The following is a 24,510-nucleotide window of genomic DNA, read 5'->3' on the forward strand; positions in this document are numbered from 1 at the left end:
CTTAGGTTCCAGACTGGTGCTGTAACTACTTATAAAATATCCTCAAATCGAAACACTGCCTCTTCTTACCACACTACAGCCATCATGTTACACACAGTATCATTAGAATACCATGTTTCTGAGTCAGGACCACATTTTGTTAGTTGAGCAAGATATACTATACCTGATATTTGCAGATGGTGGAAAACAACGTTTATTTTCTGTGTTTGTTTGTAGGATACAAATGAAGCAGAAGACATTATCTATGATATCAATTTTTTCAAGAGCACACCGCCACTTCTGATACTGCAAGATGTTGCCAAGAAGAGAATTAAGAAAGTATTTGAGAAACATGGAGCCATTGATTTGTCCACTCCTCTTCTAATGCCACATAATGCGTTATATAACGACACATTGTCGTGTGTACAACTCATGACAACAACAGGTTGTGTTGTTACCCTTCCACATGATCTCTGTGTTCCATTTGCACGCTTTGTAGCTTGGAACGGAATCACAGATCTGAGAAGATATTCCTTTGACAAGGTCTACAAAGAACAGGATGGCCTTTATGGATGCGAGATACTGTATGGATTTCATCCGAAGGAATTCTGGGATTGCACGTTTGACATAGTTACACCGAACCCAGGTATGAGAAGTTTAGAGAGTTTCTGTACAGATCGGTCCCAATAGTCATGTTCCATTGGGTTAATGATGCAGTGTAGACTGTAGAGCGCTCGTCCTGAGGAATCTAAGCAGCAGGGTTGCCAGATTCTCTTACCAGGAATCCAGGACAGGTGATGATAGTGCGTACCTAAAGTGACTAGGTATACATCGAATTGATTCATTTTGAAACAATTGATTTTATTCGTTTTAGGTATTTCAACTAATTATATAGGGCCTAAAATTTTAATTTTGTTACATTTTCTGCTAGATTATGAAATTTCCTTTCAATTATTGATGAAGTCTGAAAAAAAAAATGTCATATTACAGCCTGATCTATACAGAAAAATGCACTAGGCCTATACAGTGTTTCAATCAATCAATCTTCTTAATGTATCCAGCTGTTTGCTGACAACATAAAGTCCACTATAGTCCACTGTAGTCTGATATAGTGTTTAAATCCTATAAAAAATGAATCAACTTCCAAAGAGAGTAAAGAATAAGTATTATTATTATTATTATTATTATTATTATTATTATTATTATTATTATTATTATTATTATTATGATCATCATCATTATCACTATTGCTGCTGCTGATGCTGCTGGTGTATAATAAATTATCATCATCTCTGATTGAGGTTCTGGCTGATATGCACATCTATTATCAGGCAGTACATCTCACTTGATATGTGGCAGAGGAAGAACAATTGTTTGTATGCATCTGAAGTCTGATTAGTGTAATATGTAGCTAATCAGCGATGTATGCAATGGAGGGGGAAAGGAACTGGCCATCCTACCCCAATATCTCTTGGCCTAGTTGCCTCATGAGTGGTGCCTTGTTGGTATCAGTTGTGAGGTTCAGACCTGTCTTCGGACAGTTGTCTAAACAACAATAACAACATCATCATCATTATTATCATTGCTAAAAAAGGAAAGTTTATGAACTTTTAGCTCACCGCAGAAAGAATGATAGGAATGAGACTGACTCGATACCTATTTATTTTTCAGTATGACCTTGGCATTGGAATTTCACCTTATTTAGGAATATTTCCCTATTATACATTTAAGTATACCAGAACGCTGTGAGGATTAATGGAAGAAAGCTAGAACACTCTGAAAAGTGACTGAGTTCATTGCAAAACTGAATTTAAATGATGTGCAAAACATTGAGTGAAAAGCCTTTGGGGACAATTTCACGAACTCAGCAGCTATAGCACTCTTCAGAATTATTACGATTGTCTAAACAAATACCTCAGTGGAATAAGAATGATGACATATTAAAAATCTTTCTTTAAAAGAAACTATTAAACCTGTTGATTTACAAGAAATTTAACAGGAAACAATTTTCTTCTTGCTTGATTACTTACCCAAAGCTGGATGATTTTGGTTACCAGAATTGTTATTTCGTCGACTTCCTTTATTGAGCTGAAGATGTAAAAATTGCACAAAGGATGTTTATTGAAACTTTCCTACTTTCCAGGTAATTTAATTGTCGAGGCGGAACTGCTTTCTGTTGCATGGAACATAGTGAATGAATTTCATAGTCTGAAAAGCAAGTCATTGATCATTCGTCTAAACCACACTTCGCTCTTGAAAGCAATTCTCATGTATGGTGGCATTGAGGAAGATAAATTTACTGAAGCATACAGCCTCCTTAAACAAACAAGGGTAAGCATAAAATATGTAACACAGTAAAATACAGGGTGATCTGTTTGGGTATAGATAAAATAAAAACATTTAGTAAAAACATTTACTACTGAACGTTATTTGTTGAAACTTTGTGCATACAACACTGAAAGGGGAAGATTCCTCAGAACTCAACATGACCCCCCTTGCACACCCTGCACAACTGATAATGGCGATGAAATTCAGCCCATATCCGTTGTAACATAAGAGGAGTGATTTGTTGAAAGCTTGAGTAATTTTACTCTCAGATCATCAATGTTCCTGGGTTTCTGCGAATAGACAATGTCTTTAACAAAACCCCACACGAAGAAGTCAGGAGGTGTTAGATCTGGGGTTTGGGGACTAAGCCAAGAGATAGCTGCTTCTCGTACTGGGTTTCGCCTGCGACCTCCTGCATGTTTTTTTTAACACAGAACCTGTTTCTACAAATGTTCGATACCACAACATTATGGAATCGTATTTAGGTACATTATGCACACCATACTCACGTCGAAATTGCCTTTGAAATCTTTTAACACTCTCAAATTTAGCATACCAAAGAACACATTGTGACTACTGTTGATTTGTAGTAACCATTTTAATTATCTACGATTTTCATTTGTACTTTCAAATTATGCATTGTTGATTGTCATATATAGAAACTTCCATCTTTTAATCATAATATATATGTAACCAGCAAGAAATTTTTCCTACTATCATAATAGCTTTATAATAATAAATTAATATTATCGATATCCAAATGGATCAGCCAGTAAAATGTTTTGAACAAAGCATTGTGCTCATGTTTAATATCACAATAAAACTTCGTTTTAAATCCTTGCTTTTAAGGAATGATATCAACAAAAGTTCCAGCGAGATTACAATAAAAATAATGTAATTGATTCTCCCTTTTAAGGAATATATTTGAATAGATGTGCGAATATACAAACATTTTCAACGAAATTCCAATTTTTTTTTCAAATGTTTGTGATCGATTTCTGTACAAGATACAGTCACATTTCATGCCATACTAACCAATCACTCAACCTGACCTCCTCAGATTTTTATGAAACTTTCAGGAATCATTCTCCCCAAAGGTCTAAATTGAAATATATTTTTAGAAAAGTTCTATCGTCCTATGTTTGATGTAATCCATTTTTAAAATCTTCGCTAATGTTTTTAATCGTGAAGAACTCCGATTCTATAAGTCCTACAGAGTTGGTTTACACCTCATTTTAAAGGGAATTTCACGGGCTTCAATTTGATATGCGTCTTGACTTTCTTTGATAAAATAAAAATAAAATTGAAGAGATCAAAAAATTTTTGAGATAAGGTAAGTGTACCAAAGGCTGACACTTTAAGGAACAAATTATGAATTTTGCTTCATTACAGGTAAGTTAGTTATTTATATGAGTTGGTACAGGTATCAGAGGCAAGGAACTTATTTCTGTAAATTGGAGAATCACACAAACAAAGGCTATATGAAGAGCAAAGATATTTTTTATTTTTTTCAAATGTGCATGTTACTTGCACCAATAGCTGACACGTCAAAAATCGCTTTGTCCCAAAGGCTGACACATACATGCCCCAAAAGTTGACTTATTTACTTACTGAAGTAAAGCTGAATGGGATAGTATGTGAATCAGTCAACTGTCAGTATGACCTAACTTACTCTGATTTTATGATTATACTGTCTGATTCATAAGTAAGAGTAAATATTAGATGGATGTAATGTAGTAGTAAAATCAAGACAAAAAAACCCTTATAACACTTTCTCAAAGTGCTTCATTTCAGAGTTATGTAGCAAAAAAACAGACACAAATTCAACACAAATTGAAAGTAATTTCTCTCAAGAAATGTATAAAAATTACAGTGTACACTCATTGAAACATGAAGTGGGCGGCCATGTTTTTTAAATTAGCTCCAAATAATACAGTTGTCGGCATAAATTCAATATGCGTATAAAGCACAATAATACAATTAAAACTAATCCTGATTTTATGATACTGGATATACAAGAATGTGTTTCATTATGGAGATTTAGAATGTTGTGTAAATGGAATATTTATGACAAGATACTGTTCGAGAAGAACATTAGTGATTTGATAGCATTTTAAGTGATGTGTTACTAAAATGCAATAAAATTTAATAAACAATACAACAGTTGCATGAACACGTGCACTTGTCGAGCTTCTTTAATTATTAAAATCAGACATGTTTCGGGGATTACATCCCCATCATCAGTAATGGTGAAGACTGTAATGAAAATATTTAAAATTACTAACTACAATAATTACATAATATAATTTATTTGAATTTAAAAAATGTTAAAAAATGAGAATGTTTTAAATTTACAAATAGTAACTGCTGATATAAAAATTGAATTGACATCTTGTGATATGTTTGAATTATCGTAAAAGTTAAGAACACGCAAAAGTACAGCTTGGTTGGTTGACTTACCAGAGCGATTTCAGGTATGTGGCATGATGTGGACTGACTATTGCATATGTTGACTCTGTAACTAGGTCTACGTTATTCTTTTTCTGTTTAATTCTGAAGTGATATATTGATCAAAGAGAATATTTCTTGTATAAATGGTTTTTTCATTAAGATTGTGGGGGTTTACGTATTTATCTCTGTATATTTCAATGGATTCTGAAATGTTTAACCTTTTTTCTTTTCTTGTTTATGTGCAAGATTTTCATATCTGAGTTGATATCTGTAAAATAATGTTGTTGTTGTTTTCTAATGCCAGGCGTTTGACAATAAAGTCATTTGACCTCTTGCACTCCAATATTTTTCAAAGATATTATCATGACCAGCCACTGAAGCACAGATTTTGAGGTGTTCCGAATCCATTTCTTGGTTTGAGTTGCACAATGGACAGTTAGGGGACTGATATATTCCAATTCTATGCAGGTGTTTGGCCAAACAATCATGGCCTGTTGCCAATCTAAATGCAGTTACAGACGATTTTCGTGGTAAATCGGGAATTAACTGTGGATTTTGATGCAGAGAGTTCCATTTTTTCCCTTGGGATTGTGTTATCAAATTTTGTTTGTTGAAGTCTAAGTATGTAGATTTAATAAATCTTTTTACAGAGTAATACGTAGATTTAGTAACAGGTTTGTAAGTAGCAGTGCTGCCCTTCTTTGCTAAAGCATCCACATTCTCGTTTCCCAGGATTCCACAATGGGATGGTATCCATTGGAATACAATTCTTTTATTAAGTGATATTAATTGAGAGAGCATTTTAGTTATTTCTGCTGTTTGAGATGAAGGTGTGTGTTTAGAGACTATTGATAGAATAGCTGCTTTGGAGTCTGACAATATAACTACATTCCTAAATTTATTGATGTGGCATAGAAGATTCCTGAGACTTTCACTTATTGCAATGATTTCTCCATCAAAACTTGTTGTTCCATACCCAAGAGATCTATAAAGTGAGAAGAGACAGCACGTAACACCTGCACCGGCACCTTGTTCTCTGGAGATCAAGGATCCATCAGTGTATAAATGAAGCCAGTTTTGTGGAGGGTATCTAATATTAATTGTCTCTAAAGACAATTGTTTTAGTATTTCAGTGTTTACTTCTGATTTCAGTATTTCTTCTGTTAAATTTAGATTATATTCTATATTTAATAGAGTTAAAGGGTTTGGTTTAATTTGTAGGTTTTCTTTTAAATTCGGGATATTGATTTTCTGTTTTAATTCTTGAACAATGAATATGAAACTTTTTTGAGTTTTCAATCTACAGAGAGGACTGTATGAATGCCAATTGTTTCCTGGTAATCTAATAAGTTTTTCATATTGAATCAGTGCTTTTTCTTCTATTGTCATTTTGATGCTGTTAATATTAGTGTGGAATCTCATAGAATCTATTGGAGTTGTTTTGATTCCACCAGTAATGAGTCTGAGAGCTTGGTTTTGAACATATTCTGTTTCGTTTATGAAAGGTGAAGTAATTAAAATTTCTCCGCAGTATGTCAGCACTGGCTGTATAAACATTTTGTATGTAGTGTTCAAAGTAATCCTAGAGCATCCCCATTTCTTTCCTGCTAGTCTTTTTAGAAGGGAGAATCTTTTACGAGCTTTTTCAGAAATGTATTTCAAATGGTTGCTCCATGTTAACTTACTATCGAAAATAACTCCAAAATATTTGGATTCATAAGTCCTAGGAAGGTGTTGGCCATTGTATTGGATATTGAATTCTCTTTCTTTTTTACCAAGTGAAAGTATTTGGTAGTTACTTTTGCTTAAATTGAGTGTCATCAAATTTGATGTATTCCATTCATGTAGTTGATTTAGAGCTTTAAGAGCAGAATTTTGAATTTTGTCTCTATGTCTGTAAGATCCAGAAGTCCACAAATAGTGCTGTTTTCATGTTTGATTCCTCTAGGAGGGAGGGTAAGTCATTTATATAAATATTGAATAAAGTTGTGCTGAGGACAGCGCCCTGAGGTAGACCTCGATATGTTTGTCTGTAACTAGAAAGTGAGTTATTGAATTTAGTGGCAATGAATCGTTGACTAAGGAATTCTGATATCCATCTGAACATATTGCTGGAGATACCTAATTTCTGGAGTTTTAGTAATAATTTATTTCTCCAAACAGAGTCATATGCTAGCTGAAAGTCAATAAATATTGCCAAGGTATCTTCTTTCTTGTTAAAACTGTCTTTTATTGATTATTATTGTTGATTATTATATGTGATCACTAAAAGCTGACATGGGAAATGTTTCTGTGCTCTTTGTACCTGATATTAAAATTCCTACCTGTTTGACCTACATACGTGGCATTACAATCTGGAAATTGACAACTTAATTTGTATACTCCTGATGAATTATTATTATTATTAAATCTATTGAATCAAATTTTACCAATGGAATTATTAGTTCTCTTTGCAATGTTGTAATTGAGTTTTTTTTAAATAGTAGCAATAAATAAATGAATAAATAAATAAATAAATAAATAAATAAATAAATAAATAAGTAAATAAATAAATAAATGAGTGAGTGAATGAATAAATAATTAAATAAATAACTAAAGTAAATAAATAATAAATAAATAAATATATAAATAATTAAATAAATAAATACATAAATAAGTAAATAAATTAAAAAAATAATTAAATAAATAAACAAACAAACATGTCAAACAAACAAACAAATAGACAGACAAACCATGTATTTATTAGAATAATAATAATAATAATAATAATAATAATAATAATAATAATAATAATAATGTTACTGTCTACTTCGAAAATATGTTAACCTATTTTCTTTGTATCTTAATGAATGTTCACTTACATGGTATTATTTACAATTTTTCTTTTCTAAATGTTAATTTGTTTCTTTACAGGAGAAAATACTTACCAGAAATGAAATGAAAATCTGCTTAGCTCATCTTTCCAGTGGTTTTGCAGAGATGTCTCTTGATTTGTTTCTCCTAAGTTCAAAGTTTGATCTTCTTATGGAAGAAGGCAGCATCTCTTACATAGCCGAAAAATTCACAACCATCACAAGACAGAAAAGTAATGCAACAAATCTTGCCAGGAAAGGGTTGGATGAATTAAAAGTTGTCATTTCCATTGCAAGAGATCTTGGAGTGAAGGTAATGTTTTATATCATTTTAACTTTATTGAACAATTAATGTAATAGATTACTTCTGTTAGGCCACAGTAGAGATGAAGGGTCGATTTCATAGTTGTCGCTTATAAAATGAGGAAACACTTAAGTAATGAGCATTTCCTTAGCACTTATTTCAGATCATATTGCAGAGACGCTACTCATTCATATGCCCTGAGCATTCCCTTGACATCGAAAGAAATATGGCAACATAGCTAGACGTGAGCGCTTTTCTACATTCAATTGTTTTCCAGTGCCTTCAAATTGTTAAATCGGCATTATTGTCATACACAAATACAGAAGTAAATATTATAGAGCTAAAAATTATACAAGATGTCCAAAAAGCATTTTACAGAAAAGAAAGAAGTGAGCTAAGATAACTAGTTATGAAATATGGAGATATCGTCGAAAGGAAAAAAAAATTTATAATTGTTCTCTCCAAAAGAAGTAACTGACTTGGAACAAAATTACAGTTGAGTTTAATGCAAACTTCGGAAATATTCCTGTAAGTAAATCATTTTCATTTATTTTTCAGTTATTTTTATGCTAAACAAAGTGGAAATGATATAATTACGCAAATTTTAACAGCTTATTCCTTGGGTAGAATACAAACAAAAATGCAAATAACACTTTGTTGGAACGTGAATACTTTTCGCAAAAAAATGCCACTTAAATCTATCTGAAATGCTGCTGTATCATAAAATCTCAAAGCAACCAGTACTTTCAGCAGTGGCGAAATCGGTAAGCCTCATGGTTGTATTGTGAATTTAAATGAGAGACACCAGAATATTCACAACAGTGTTCTTGTCGAAACGATATCTCCTCTTAAATTGTTGATCATTATACATCTCTCAAGGGTTTTCCATATCTCTGATATATCTTTTGCTTGCCGAAACTCATTTTCATTTTAATTAAAGAACTCGATAAATTAAATTAAACCTTAATCATCATCCATTGTATACCGAATCAGCTGATTACAATGCATATGAGGAAACACTTGAGTAAGCTGACAAGCTACCTTATTTGAATAAGTGTTCACTTCAGTGGGATTTATGAATTGGAAATTATTATAAGCAACTGCTTAAGTGTTTCCGTACGATAAGTGTTGACTATGAATTCGGCCCTAAGGGTTCAATTTCAAGTTTCCACTAGTTTAAAATACCTCCTTGTTATGCCTAAGTGAATTTGTACAGAAAACATTTAATATTAACAAAGTTCTGAATGACAGTATTGCGTTTTGGCGTAGTTTCCAGTTTCATCAGCGGTCTTCTGCATCAGCTGTCGCACGTATCCCTTGTTCTCCTGTCCTCTGTTTTCTATGGGTGGGAGATGTTTGGATAGTGGTGGGGATGATTCTGTATTTTACGTAATGTTATGTCAAATAATGTATGGGTGTTCAATTATTTTATTTGAGAATTGAGTATGTGTTATGGATTGTTGTGTGTTTATATATTTTACATTGAAAGAACAAACACAGTATGAGAAATTAATTATACAGGAAATAATTGGATAAAATTCAACCTGTGAATTGATTAAAAACACAGTAAAGTTTTATAAAGTTAGTACAGGAAGCTGAAAAAGACTTAAGTATTCCTCAAAGGAAATAAAATAAATAAATTAATGAAAGACAACCCATTAAATGCCATTCCTATAGAAACAGTTTGGCCCTCATGAACGATGTTAAAAAATCTGAAACAGATAAACTAGTTTTGAAGACTCTGATGGAGACAAGATATCCACATAAGGAGCAGATCCCTTATATCCCATTCAAGAGGAGCAGGAACTGGAGGAACATGTCCTTTATTTTCATTTTAGCATTCTGTAAGAGATTATACAACAAATTTTGAAGGACAAGTATATTTATATATTTTTGCAAAACCCCTAATATAGATAAAATAGTCCACACCTGTGGAGTAACGGTCAGCGCGTCTGGCTGCGAAACCAGGTGGCCCGGGTTCGAATCCAGGTTGGGGCAAGTTACCTGGTTGAGGTTTTTTCCGGGGTTTTCCCTCAACCCTTTACGAACAAATGTTGGGTAACTTTCGGTGCTGGACCCCAGATTCATTTCACCGGCATTATCACCTTCATATCGTTCAGACGCTAAATAACCTAGATGTTGATACAGCGTCGTAAAATAACCCAATAAAATAAAAAAAAATAGATAAAATAAATTCCAAAATGCTGCCATAGTATCAGATTCAACTGCAGCCATACGAGCTATAATTTCACATTGGTCTACAAAAGGGGCTAAACTTGTAAGAAAATTATCTGTTACCTAACTAAACTACAAAAAAAAAAAAAAAAAAAAAAAAATAGTTAACAGTGGATTCCTTCGCATTGTGATATAAGGAGAAAATAAATTAGCAGACCTTTTGGCTATAAAGGGCACTAAAATATTAAACCATCTAATAATGAACTTATTATGACTCGGTTAAGAGGGAAGTATTATATGATATTCTTATTGAATTTGGTATTCCCAAGAAACTAATTCCATTAATTAAAATGTGTCTCAGTGAAACATACAGCAGAGTCCGTATAGGTCAGTTTCTATCTGATGCTTTTCCAATTCACTACGGGCTAAATCAGGGAGATGCACTATCACCTTTACTTTTTAACTTTTTACTATTGTTACATTATGGGTTTGCTGAGCAGGCCTTGTAAACACACATTGTAGCAATATTAATTTAGATTTTAGGTCTTTCCCTTTGTGTTTTCTTAGTTCAAAATTCACAGGAAATTCACTGTTAAAGTTTTTGTGATTAGCCAAAAAAGTCTGTCTACATTACCAGTAGATTCAGCAGCATTTATCATTCCTTCTTTTACTATTTCCCATCACTGAAGTTTTTTTTTTTCCTTTTAGCTGAGATGTAACAGACTTTGTAAGAACCTATTGTTACATTATGCGTTTGCTGAACAGGCGTCGTAAACACACATTTTAGCAATATTAATTTAGATTTTAGGTCTTTCACTTTGTGTTTTCTGAGTTCAAAATTCACAGGAAATTCACTGTTAAAGTTTTTGTGATTAGCCAAAAAATGTCGGTCTACATTACCGGTACTTTTTTTAGGAACAGACACGCCGACATTACACAATAAACATTGGTTTTCCTCTGCTTTCAATAAAACAATACAGGTCCTCCCATTCATTGTTAAAGCTATAATTTCTTTTTCATTTAGCCAGATTTTTTTTAGTTGGTTATTTAATGATGCTGTATCAGCTACTAGGTTATTTAGCGTTGACGAGATTGGTGATAGTGAGATGGTATTTGGCGAGATGAGGCCGAGAATTCGCCATAGATTAACTGGCATTCACCTTACAGTTGGAAAAAACCCAACCAGATAATTAGCCCAAGTGGGGATCGAACCCATGCCCGAACACAACTTCAGACTGGCAGGCAAGCACCTTAACCGACTGAGCCATGCCGGTGGCCCCTAGTCTTATTAAGAAGAGTTACTTATTAATAACTGAATAATTTAAATAGTAATGAGAAAATACTAATAACACGTTGAATATTCAACTTATCACAACACAAGACACAATAATATTGAACTAGCACTCACAACAACTTCAACGTAATACTGAATGTTCGGCTGAAAGCAAGGAACTTGGAAATCAAAACTGTTTTCTATTCCTATTGTATGACAGTTATAAATCTTTGGTTTATTGTTTGCGACACATTGGGTTTCCCTTTGTCGTCTTGGAAATCTCTGTTACAGGAGAAAGTTTATGGCACTGCAATAATGTGAATGTCAAGAAAGCCGGCCTGTTTGATGGAATAAAAATGCCACTAGAACAAATTTTCTGGGCTTGAGAATGGCGTTTTTAAGGTGAAATATGTAAAATCGGTATTGTACAAATAAAGAAATGTGTAAGCAATGGCATACTTCATGGAAATACTGCGAAAACATTTAATGTCTAAATCTAAACTTAAACCTTTATTCAAATGCTGAAAAATAATTTGTTTTAAAATATGAATTAAAATTTTAAATCGGCAATTTGAAATTTCATTGCGAAGGGCACCATGAAAAGATATCGCAGGCACCGCCGCATTGGACAGGGCTGCTTAATATATCCATTGTTGACTTTTCGGTGTAATGTGTAATATCCATGTCTGTTTCTGTATCATTGTAATTATGATGATTAATTATTAGTGATGTGTTATGCGTAATTTTGACATACTGTATGGCTTGGTTATTGCTTTAATATGTTCGTTATATCTTATTTGGAATGATCTACCAGTCAAACGGAGTCTACAAGCTAAAATTAAACATACAATGTAAGAATAATGGAACGGAGAAAAATTCTCTCCGGCGCCGGGATTTGAACCCGGGTTTTCAGCTCTACGTGCTGATGCTTTATCCACTAAGCCACACTGGATACCACCCCGGCGTCGGACAGAATCGTCTCAGATTAAGCTCCAACTCTTGGGTTCCCTCTAGTGGCTGCCCTCTGCACTACGTCATAGATGTCTATGAATGTAGGACTGAAGTCCACAGATGTGCTGAGGTGCACTCGTTATGAGTGACTAGTTGGCCGAGATCCGACGGAATAAGCGCCGTCTTAAATCACGCTTAATCTGAGATGATTCTGTCCAACGCTGGGGTGGTATCCGGTGTGGCTTAGTGGATAAAGCATCAGCACATAGAGCTGAAAAACCGGGTTCAAATCCCGGCGCCGGAGAGAATTTTTCTCCGTTCCATTACTCTTATATCGTATGATGACGCAGAATATCTGCATGGAAATATCATATGTACTTCGGTACATTAAAATAATATATATAAAATTAAACAGTTGTCCAAATTTTTATGTAGGATAGACTGTCACATTATTTTGATGTCACTTGTTTGGCAACGGATCAGACTCTTGTAGCGGTATTGATTTGGTGTTTCCTAGATGGATAGACTTGCTTTCTTCCATAAATAATATTTTTTATATCTCTTATCATACTAACAACTGTCCAAGATATCAATTCAGATGAAACACAGTAATTCCATTGTAAATACTTGTACAGATTATGATATATTATATTCGATAAAGAAATAGAGGAAAATAATCATTAATATAAATATCGATGTAATTTATTTCACACTTAGTGATATTCCTAATCCTTATAAATAAGAACCAATTCTTTAAAAATCTAATTATCACAATAACAGTCAACTGAGAATATAAGTGTTTCACGCAATTACAGGAATATTATGAATCCCTTGCCACTTTTTTTTATCATGAAGTGTATAACAGGATCTTGTTATTGTGTGTTGCAGTGTCCAATTGTAGTCACTCCATATCTTGTGCACAATGTTGAGTGGTACTCTGGAATGATGTTCCAGTTTGCATATAAAGAAGAAAAGAATAGATTACATGTTATTGGAAGTGGTGGAAGATATGATGCCATGATAGCCAATTTCCGGTAAATGAAATAAGAAAATAATTAAAATTTGTTTAAGTAAGCATTATTATCTAACAAATCTCACATTATAAAGATTTTAAAGTTTTAGACATCAAAAGGATTACGAATATAATATGTTTTTAACATATCATCACAAAAACAAAACTAAGTACTTGTCAAATTATTAAGCTTCTTCTACAATAAGATCGCTATTTCTCACCCAGTAATTGAACCTAAGTGTAATACCGAATCTGGTCTGAGACATAGATGTAGTTACGGCCCAAGACTGTATATATAATTATTTTATTAATAATTAACCACACCTGACGTTAATGAATACCTCTGGGTTTAAAGGCGAAGTGTATGAATTATTTTAGCAAATTTTTCTCTAACAGAAAAATGGAATCTTAAGAATATGTCTTCATTTTTATATTATAATTGTATGGTGCGCAGTAGAAAGGACGTAAGTAAGAAATTGGTGGTTTTGAATTATGACCTCCATGTGAGTAAAAAAATGTACCGCTTCAGATGTTGTAGAGCAGTGGTATTCAATCTATGGTATGCATATCCCAACATGGGATTGTCTCACTGACTAGGTATAGTATATAAAAATGCTTGTTGATAATTACTGCAGTTTACATACTTTCTTTTACAATATCAATCGTTGTTTTTCCTTGCTTCAGTAACATGCAATGTAGTTTGGGGGTATGAAGGGAAAAAAAATGTAATTTGGGCGTACGCTAACATAAGAGATTGAATACCGGTACCAATTTTATAGAGGGCATATGTATATCCTCTTTCATAATGATGTAGAGCATCAGAGTTTCAGCCCACCATAATGGTATTGGCCCTCATTTCAAACTTTGCTTTTGCTCTACTGAAAACTCGCAATTTATGACACGCCCTTTTTACCGTGCACCATAGAATTAATCTTATTTCTTTTTGTAAAGTAACTTATTTATATTTTTATATTTCTTATTGTATATTTTATGCTTTTGCCTTTCCAATGACGCACTGTTAGCCGAATGGTAGAGCATTGGCTTACCATGCTGATAACCAGGTTCGAATCCTCACGGGTCCATCTGGAATTTGTGGTGGACCAAAGACGATGATTAATTGTAGGTTTTTGCAGGGTCCTCCCATTCCCTCCAGCAGCATTCCACCATTGCTCCATAATTGTTATGTAGTGTTCACCTCCTATGGTGCACCATCAAGAGCAACATCTTCTTGATGGCTGAAAGAACTACAAGTTTCAGTGCATCGTCCACTAGATGGGGCTCTTGGGTGGACGACGGAAGTGAAGTACTCACAAAAAAAAACTTTTGTCTTTCCAAGAACAGATTGGCTTTTTCGGAAGTGGGTTAATTATAAATGACATGATTTAAAATTTTTCTAAAACAGTTCAATGAAAATATTATCATCATCATCATCATCATCATCATCATCATCATCATTATTATTATTATTATTATTATTATTATTATTATTATTATTATTATTATTATTATTACGTATCATTTCATAGAATTTTCAGTATTGTCTTCTTACACTTCAACTCTTTCAGTGGCCCATAAAAAGAATTTTCCCTAGGCCTACTTTAACACTCCTGATTTGAGTGATTCTACATATATATGCTTTATTACAGTAAGAAGGTGGAAAGTGTTGGTCTGATATCAGAGAAGAAACTTCCATCAGCAGCTGGAATTACTTTGTCCCTTAGCAAGTTAGTGTCCCTTCTAAAAGTTGATGAGGACATACCCCCTGCAGCAGATGTTGCTGTTTGCTTGCGCAAGGATAAGGAAAAGGCTTTCACAATGAAGAAACTTTTGTCAGCAAACATCAAATGTTCTCTCGTAGACCATCTCCAGGTTTGTTGAGTATAAATTTGAAAGTCAAGTGCAATGATGTAGATATGAATGTGCGTGCTTTTAACTTATTTGAGAACAGTTATGTAGCATGCTAGATACTTTTATAAAATCCAGTATGTGTGTGTGTGAGTAGGGGTGTGTTGGCATGCGTGTATGTGTGTGTGCATGTGTGTGAAGATTTGATAAATTTGTTATATAATAGTATAGTATTTATTAGCTGTCGTTATACTAAAAGCATTGTCAAAATACAAGTGTAAAATTATCGTACTAAAATACAAAATATTATAATATTACATACACCACTAAAGATAAAACAGACTAATCCCAAATACTCCTTAGAGTCAAGATAATCAAAAGTAGGCTTATATCATATCATCTAGATGAAAATTAGAACACTAATCCCAAATAATATACAGTAAGGCAAGAATTAATTTAGTAACAATTTATGAGACACTCCTCATATACGAGGGGGATCCAGGAAATAACGACCGTTTTGCTGTAATAATTAAAAAAATATATTTATTTGAAAAAAAAAACAAAGTCTGTTACATAACTGAAGCTTCCTTTACTTCTTTACATAATCACCACCTACATTTAAACATTTTTCGTATCTGTTCACTAGCTTTAGAATTCCCGTGTTATACTCCTCTGCCGCCAGTTCATTAAGCCAGGTGTTCACTGTCTTCTTCAACTCTTCATCACTTCCAAAACGCGTACCACCCAGAAAGTCTTTCAGCTTAGTGAAAAGGTGAAAATCGCTAGGAGCAAGGTCCGGACTATAGGGCGGATGATCAAAGATTTCCCAACCGAATTGATCCAGCAATTCTCGAGTTGAAGCAGCAGTGTGCGGGCGAGCGTTGTCGTGAAGAAGCACAACTCCTCTCGAAAGCATTCCATACACTTCTTTCAATTACCGGTAAATTTCTGCAGGTTTCAAATGTCGGGCATTCAAAAATCGAATCACACTCCTCACCTCACAGTCGGCGGGATTATCAATCACGTCCTTCATTTTGAAGTAACACAAAATGCACAATGGCGATTTGTTGCAACCAGTACTCACAACATTATGAGAACACATGTTAAGGAAGCCAGTTGACCTTCAAACAAAAAGGGGAGTCAGCTGCGCGGCGGGTATGAGCGAACGGTCGTTATTTCCTGGATCCCCCTCGTATTACAAAAATAATAATAAAAATGACAGAAAGAAACCTAAAAAATCTCTAGAGTTTGATTTTCTGATTAGAAATATTCTTGCAGGGAATAGAACGGGTTTCTAAGAAGCCATGTTTTCACTTTTACTTTGAATTTTCATAATGACATTTTCTGTGCTTCATGTGGTAACATGTTAAACATCTTACAACCCAAGATATGAGGACTACATTTAACTTTAGATAGTCGGCAATATGGTATGTCTAGTTTTTCTTTATTATGAGCAGGGAACGGATTTATATGGACTAAAAATATATGAAATATGTAAATATATATGTAGTTATTTTTACCAAAATATGGAATTAAATATGGATTTTTACCAAAATATGGAATTAAATATGGACTTCAAATTATAAAAAAATGACTATGTACGTTAAATATTGGTACATTTTAATCAAACTAAACAAAAAATATAATGGACGTACCTTATCTTCCAATGTAGTTTCAACAAAACACAATTTTTATTGTCTGTTACCATAACAATAGGTTACAAACATTTCTTTCAAGTGCTGAAAAGTGAATCTTCTTCTATTGTCTCTGAGGATAGATTTATACTGACTAAAAGAGCGTTCGACGTCACAAGAAGTAACTGGTACATAATTCAATTTCACAATGTCTGCTGGGGATAAGTCCAAGTTAATCTTCACTGTTGATTCACCACTCATCACAGCAACAACCTTTTGTAGTTCTTCATATCCAGGGTTTTTTGAAAGTACAGTGTCCACCTTAGCTCTTACTGCATCTGCAACTTTACCTCTACCACGATTCAGTTGTTCCACAGTACTATTTATAATTTCAAAACTTTCAGATAGTGAAAGGTGCCTATTTTGGAGACTTTTGAGCGTTTTTATGATGCATGAAAATGTATGCTGAATGTGAGCTAAGTCATTCTTCACACTTATGTCACAGGTAACTGTTTTCGCAGTATCAATTGAGACTGCATCTTCAGAGTCCAATGCAAGGAGAACATTGTTAATAGAGTCTATATGTTCGGCATAATATTGAACTGCTTCTAGCCATGTACCCCATCTAGTTAAAATTGGCTTTGGTGGCAATGGAATTTCAGGGTACATTTCTTTCAACACGTTAACTCTACTGGGAGCTTTGAGAAATACTTTTTTCACTGATGAAATCAACAAATCTACTTTAGGGAAATTGTCTCTGACCACTTCTGCCACACGATGAAATGCATGCGCCACACAAGTAAAATGAGTCAATTTAGGATATACAACAGATAATGCTTGTCCAGCTTTGACCATATAAGGGGCAGCATCGCTAATAAAGAATAACACATTATCGTACATAATACCCTTTGGCCACAGGATACCCATAGCTTCGTTGAACAGTTTAACTATAGTTTTGTTATTGCACTTTTCTAGAACATCACAATGTAAAAGAATTCGTTCAGAATATTGTTCACTTAACAAACCGATAACTACATTACCAACAAGTCTACCTTCTTTGTCGGGAGTCTCATCAATGGAAACCCAAATTGAACTATCTTTAATTTCATCTCTTATCTTCTGTATTGTCTCATCGTAGATGGATGGAGCATACGTCTTCCTAAGTGTTGACTCATCCGGGATTGTATGTTGAGTATATTTTTCAAGGAATTCCCTGAAGACCTTATTCTTTAGTTTGTAGAGAGGAATATCAGCAGAGATGAGAGAACGGCACAGGTCGATGTTAAACTCAGATCTTACATTCGATGTTGTTGGTTGTGTTAAAAACAATTGTCTCTGCTTGGAATTTAGTTGTTTGTTGGCCTGATGTTTACTAGTTGTAATGTGTTGTTGCACCAGGAACTTTTGTGTAGATGATACTGCACACTGACACAAATTACAAAATAATATTTTATTGTCAGTTGATAAACCATCTTCTTTAAATTCTGAAATGTAACTTGTTAGTTTTGATTTTAAATTGACTGAATGACGTACTTTTGGCATATTTACCGTCTTTATAGTATGATTTACAAAACTGAACCTATGTGTACTCTGACTGGCATTTAACTGTTGAGCTGCACAACTGAAGTCTGTTAAAAATTTTAAATTAAATTAATACAGTTTTGTAACTTACTTTCCCATTGTTGATAGGACTGCTAATTTTCAAATAACTCTGATGTTAAAGGGATTACTGAACATGTGTTTAAATCTCTATTGTTGAAATGTATTTTTAAAAGTTAATGGAATTTTGTTTTGTTTTATTGTTAAACCTAATATAATATGGACTGTTTTATATGAAATATGGAAAATATATGGAAATTAACGAAAATATGTACTAAACTCTAAAATATGGAAAAATATGGAAAATAAAAGTAGGATTTTTCAACCCTACACATTGTGAAACATAAAGATAATGCAAAATATAAATTATATTAGCTTTATAAGTAAATATGTATTTACATATAAATCCTTTCCCTGATTATGAGCATTATATTCATGTTTATCCATTCTAATGGTGGTCATAAAGATTTTTCTTTATATACAGAAGGAGTTCCACTGTAAACCACTTTTTATATAGAAGTCAATCTTAACAGTTGTTAAATAATCTATTCTTGAACTCCTTCTGTATATAAAGAAAAATCTTTATGACCACCATTAGAATGGATAAACATGAATATAATGCTCATAATAAAGAAAAACTAGACATACCATATTGCCGACTATCTAAAGTTAAAAGTAGTCCTTATATCTTGGGCTGTAAGATGTTTAACATGTTATCACGTGAAGCACAGAAAATGTCATTACGAAGATTCAAAGTAAAAGTGAAAACGTGACTTCTTAGAAATCCGTTCTATTCTGTGCAAGAATATTTCTAATCAGGAAATCAAGCTATTTCTCTTTCTGGAGATCTTAGCAGTATACATTCCATAAATATCTTGTGAATGAATAACCCAGGAATAGAGATATTTAATAGCATTTTCATAAAATTCACAAGAAACACTGAGAATTCTGTTGTGGAATAAGAACCACTTCTTCTAAAGATGCCAAAAGTTTCTTAATTGCTGATGGAATAATGTTCTGTGCTTCCCAGGGGTGCAGGTTTTCTATTAACCTTGATACAATATGGAAGATTCGACTTCAGTTATGTCCTCACCTTCATTTTTGAGTCCACGCCTGTGCAGTAACGGTTAGCACGTCTAGCCGCGAAACCAGGTGGCCCGGGTTCGATTCCCGGTCGGGGCAAGTTACCTGGTTGAGGTTTTTTCCGGGATTTTCCCTCAACCCAATATGAGCAAATGCTGGGTAACTTACAGTGTTGGACCCCGGACTCATTTCATTTCTCATTCAGACTCTAAATAACCAAAGCTGTTGATAAAGCGTCGTAAAATAACCTAATAAAAAAAATTCATTTTTGATTGTGGCATCATGAGTAAGTGGCAAAGTTGCATTACCAAAATTCGTTCACAACAATGCTCAATGATCATTAAACCGTATTAATAATTGACACTGAAAATCTGGGATATCTGGTTACAAATTATTATATTCGGGGATGACTGTTATCTGGACTGTCTCCAGAAAGGGGAACATCTGCTAACCTTAGCTTAGACATAGGTTGAAGTATTGTGTGATTTGGTTATGGCTGTGATGTGTTTTTTGTATCGTGTTTGAAAAGACCTCCCAGTTTGTCCGATGTAGAGGATGTTACAATTATTGCTTGTTCATTTGTAAAGTCCTGTTAGGTTGTTTTTGTTTATTTATGTGTTGAAATGTTTTTGTAGTCTGTTCTCTAGGCAATGTTGTAATTCAGTTCCCTGAATGAAGATGTGATATTGTGTGTGTTTTTGTTTTCGTAGTGTGATATATTTTTTGTTCTTGTGTTTCTTTGCATAGTTTGTATAGCAATAGAATGATTTTAGAAAAAAAAGTTACATATGTGCCGATGTAACGTCATGAATCTCACTGTATGAAACCAGTTTGTACCTCAGCAATGTAATGACTTCTTACTGAAGGAACTGGAATTCTGTCCGTTGCAAATCTTATGAGAATGAGGGGCAAGCTGGATGTGTCAGACCTACTAGTGACATCAAGGTTTGAATCATTCTTTTATTATGAAGTGCAATTTTTTTAACAATCGTTGTCATGTGATGTATAGAGATATTTCTGAAGTTTGTTATTGCAATTGTAAAACCAAGCTCCTTGTTTACTGCATGAAAGGGACTATCTGCTATTTTGCCTTGTTCTTTGTACACAGACCGTGGAAGAAATGCGGAACTATTGTCTGGAGAACTCGATTCAGCACGCAGTTGTACAGAAAGAAAAAGAGAAGGACAAAGTGATTGTTTTAAATTGGAACGAAGAAGAAAAGAGGTTGGTATGAATATTTCACTTGAAAACGTCATTTAAAAAGTGCAATAAAATACTGAATGGCACTGCTGCTGTATTATTAAAGTATTATTATTATTATTATTATTATTATTATTGTTATTATTATTATATCCCATTCTATAGCAAGGATAGCTGTTTTTCAATCTGATAGTATTAAGCTTGAAAGAATAGTCAAACTTTTACCATCAAAATTAGTAGTGTTCGAATCTAACCATATGTGAAAGGGGGGGGGGGGGGAAGGAGCATATTGCACCAGTGCTAGTACCACCATGATTTGTTGTAAAATATATAGCACTCACTGACTTGATGATTTAATTTATCGTTTATAGTAATGCCTTAAAATGCCTGAAGGAGTATAAGGTTTCATAACATTTTCTGATTAAGTTAAATATTATTCTTTATCAAATAACTCTGGAGCAGTGGTTCTCAAATTGTTTTGCAATCCTGATCAATAAAAATAGTGACTGGCGAAACCCATTGCAAAATGTGCACTCTTAAGTTATGTTGGAAATTGATGTATGATGTTCTGTTCATTTTAAGTAAAATAATTAAATGTTATGTAATTAGCCCTAATTACTTTATAAATATTTGTAAATATTAATGTAATAAATGTTCGGAAATTGAAACATGTTTGGAAATAACAGCAGTCAATTTTGTGGCATCGTCATAAACCAATTAATTATGATTGTGTACTATTAAGGAGTTCACAACAACAACAACAACGACGACGACGACAATAATAATAATGATAATACTAAATAATACAAAAATCACAGTTTGAACCTTCCGGGATGATAAATGAAATGTTTATCAACATACTGTATTGCAGTAATAACATGTCATTTTGTTTCATACATGGTCCCACAGAATTATTATAATTTTCTATTTACTATTTTCATTTCACTTACTCATAACTATCTAGTGCGATGAATGTATTTCTTTAGCAAAGCTGAGTTTCTTGAACTTTGGTTCAATGCAGTGGCGGTTCCTCGGAGGAGGGAAGGGAGGAACGTCCTCCTCACATTTTCTTCTTTTGAAAGTAAATACCAAATAAAATATGTGCCTTGAAATTCGAGGAAGATTCGATAATTTTTAAGTTCACAGCTATAAGAAAAACTCGGTTGATCGAGTTTTAAACGATGCTCGCTTATGTGCTGTAGAAAACTGTGAGAAAGATGCGAGATTGTTTGTGTAGAGGAAAGGCACTCCATTCCTCCTCTATTGCAGTTAACACACATAGACAACAGCGCATTAGAGAAAGAAGCAGAGTTTTAAATCAAGTAAATGAACGGAGAGGGAGGAGATCCTCCTCTGAATCAGTTATGGACAGGAAATAGAAACCGACTGGTTGTGCAGCAAGCTCGCTACCGCTGCCATCTAACGATGTTGCATTCAACCACACTATAACACATCTAGGAGGAGACACAACAAAAACAGTTTTAACGCAACACTATGAAAGACACCATGTAAACCTTTTTTTAAAATTATAAATCAAAAATATTATTCATTGCACTTTATATAGGCTACTATTCATGGTACTTTCATGGATATTTGAAAGTTAAAGTCGGGTTTATGTAAAACAAAGAGGAAGTAGTTTTACATAGTTGGCCCACAGTCTAGTATATACAGTCGCGAAGCTCAGTACGTAGTAAATATGCAAACAGATAGTTGCTCACCACTAGGATCGCTAATATCGCCTCATTAGAGGGAATGCAAAATAGAACCGTCACAGTCTATTGTTTCTAGCACCCTCAAAACTCAAGCTTCGTGACTGTATATAGTAGACTGTGGTTGGCCCCTGAAATTCACTTCTATTCATTGTTTACTAGACAGGGCAACAGCCAAGTTGTCAGTTTTGTATAAATATATTTGAAACTGAAAGTAGGTACTCCAAACTACATCATTTTTAACATAAAAAATTAATCGGCCACCGGCAGCTTTGAACAATAATGATCGTATGACTTTACAAGAACTGACATTCTTCAAAAGTATGTGATACTGAACTTGTAAAATGTACATGTGGCAACACAGACCACGTGGGTGGGTGCAGTGTTCTCGCTTTCCTCAGATTATTTCCCATTCCCATTTCCATTTCCGTAAAACGGTTCCGGTTACGAGTTAGTTGCTAGTCTCTTCCAACACGTGTGATGCTGTAGTGTCTTCGAAAAATGCTACGAGGTTGTGAATTTCCTTGTAATTGTTAATTTGTGCAATTATTCAAGAATGAATGGAAGTGAAATCATAATATATTTTGGACAATTTAGGAAACTCAGTTTACAAGAACAGATTATTGCTATACAGAAAGGAAGGCCAACCCCAACACAACCTGGTCTTACATGTATGCATGTAGGCTAATTTGTAGCATGTTTCATTCAAGAAGGTGTCATTTAGTGCTGTTAATTTCTTTCCTCCTCTTAAGAAATATGCAGGAGCCGCCACTGGTCAATGTGAGAAAGCTATAGCATTGGTTTATTTGCTACAACTCTTTTATTGTCATCTTCATAATTCTTTTCGTCACCATCCTTTCTTTTAACACCTCCACGTTTTCGTTACTTACCCACACAACTTGTAGTCGCATTAAAAATTAAGCTGTGCACTGACAAAATTATTTAAAGACATCGACCATCCATTTACATCAGTGACATACTATGAACTAAAATTGATTCGTTTGCCCAACTAGCATACATACAGCTTTTCAATGACCATTCAAAGCTAATCACTCCTATTAGAAAAAGAATTTAGTTTATTTAAAAGGCATTAAATAACATAAAATTACAACAGGCTCGTCAAAGTTAAAACTGTTTACATACAAATTAGTTAAAATTACATTCAATATATTCCTGTACGTGTAAAAAGTTTTTGCTAAAAAGTATATCTTTTAATTTGGTTTTAATTACTCTGCAGTTATCAATATTTCTAATATTAGAAGGAATTTTATTAAAAAGTTTCACATTTACAATAAAATGGCTATTACAAATCTTCGGCTAATCTACATTTAGAAGCAGTTAGGTTATGGATATTTCTAGTCTCATGAGAATGTACTAGTATTGTATTACCAGAATCATATTAATGTAAATGTTCATATGTGAATACACTATTAGCAAAAATATACAATGAATGAAGAGTTAGAATGCCAAATTCATTGAATAAGGGCTTACAATGTTCCCTTGGGTCACAACCACTAAGAACACGCACAGCTTTTTTCTGAAGAAGAAAAACATCCTTTCCACTGACACTATATCCCTACAATAAAATTCCACAATTCAAATGAGACTGAAAAAAAACCATGCCAGGCATTTCATAAGTAGGGACCTGAAATTTTCGCATTTGCGAAATTTGCAAATTTTTTAATTGTGGGTAGAAAGGAGTTTTCTTCATCAGTAAGGTGATTTAGCATGATTTTCTAGCGAATTAAAGTGCGAAAAAATGCGAATTTCTTATCAAATTGCGAAATCACGAGAAAAATGATATTTAATAGCGATTTATCAGTAAAATGCCATTTTTCAAGCGAAAATCTCGTTATGTATATAGGCCTACAAAAATGAAAGGCACTTTTTAAGTCCATTGGGTGAAGCTACATGCAAAGATGTATTTTCCAAAGCTGTTCAGTCAGCAAAGAATAAACTGTCAATTTTGAAGGAAAAGGACCCTTGCCAAAAGAACTTGAGGCTATAGTGAAGACATTCTTCCCGAAGAATGTAGTTCTATTGAATAGTGTTGACGAATCAAATATTGACATGTTTCCAGGATTTTCGAGTATACCAAAACAAGAAATTCGAAAT

General features: G+C 33.6%; 1 protein-coding gene across 3 annotated transcripts in view; it reads left to right on the plus strand.

The window, feature by feature from the left end:
- The window catches only part of LOC138704579 (eIF-2-alpha kinase GCN2-like), a 73,007-nt gene that overhangs the window by 42,651 nt on the left and 5,846 nt on the right, over positions 1–24,510 (plus strand). Inside the window, exons 12-18 of one of the 3 annotated variants that reach the window (XR_011333371.1) lie at positions 217–625; positions 2,123–2,310; positions 7,672–7,923; positions 13,202–13,347; positions 14,972–15,194; positions 20,234–20,431; positions 20,595–20,710. Coding sequence is in view for 1 of the 3 variants with exons in the window: in XM_069832625.1 (XP_069688726.1) it covers positions 217–625; positions 2,123–2,310; positions 7,672–7,923; positions 13,202–13,347; positions 14,972–15,194; positions 20,595–20,710 (1,334 nt within the window). In the remaining 2 variants the exon portion in view is untranslated. Of the gene's footprint in view, positions 1–216; positions 626–2,122; positions 2,311–7,671; positions 7,924–13,201; positions 13,348–14,971; positions 15,195–20,233; positions 20,432–20,594; positions 20,714–24,510 lie in introns of those variants that run through there. The other 2 variants (XR_011333372.1, XM_069832625.1) reach the window with 2 other exon arrangements.

The sequence above is a fragment of the Periplaneta americana genome, chromosome 8, assembly GCF_040183065.1.
Source record: "Periplaneta americana isolate PAMFEO1 chromosome 8, P.americana_PAMFEO1_priV1, whole genome shotgun sequence".
In the NCBI taxonomy this organism is placed as follows: Eukaryota; Metazoa; Arthropoda; class Insecta; order Blattodea; family Blattidae; genus Periplaneta; species Periplaneta americana.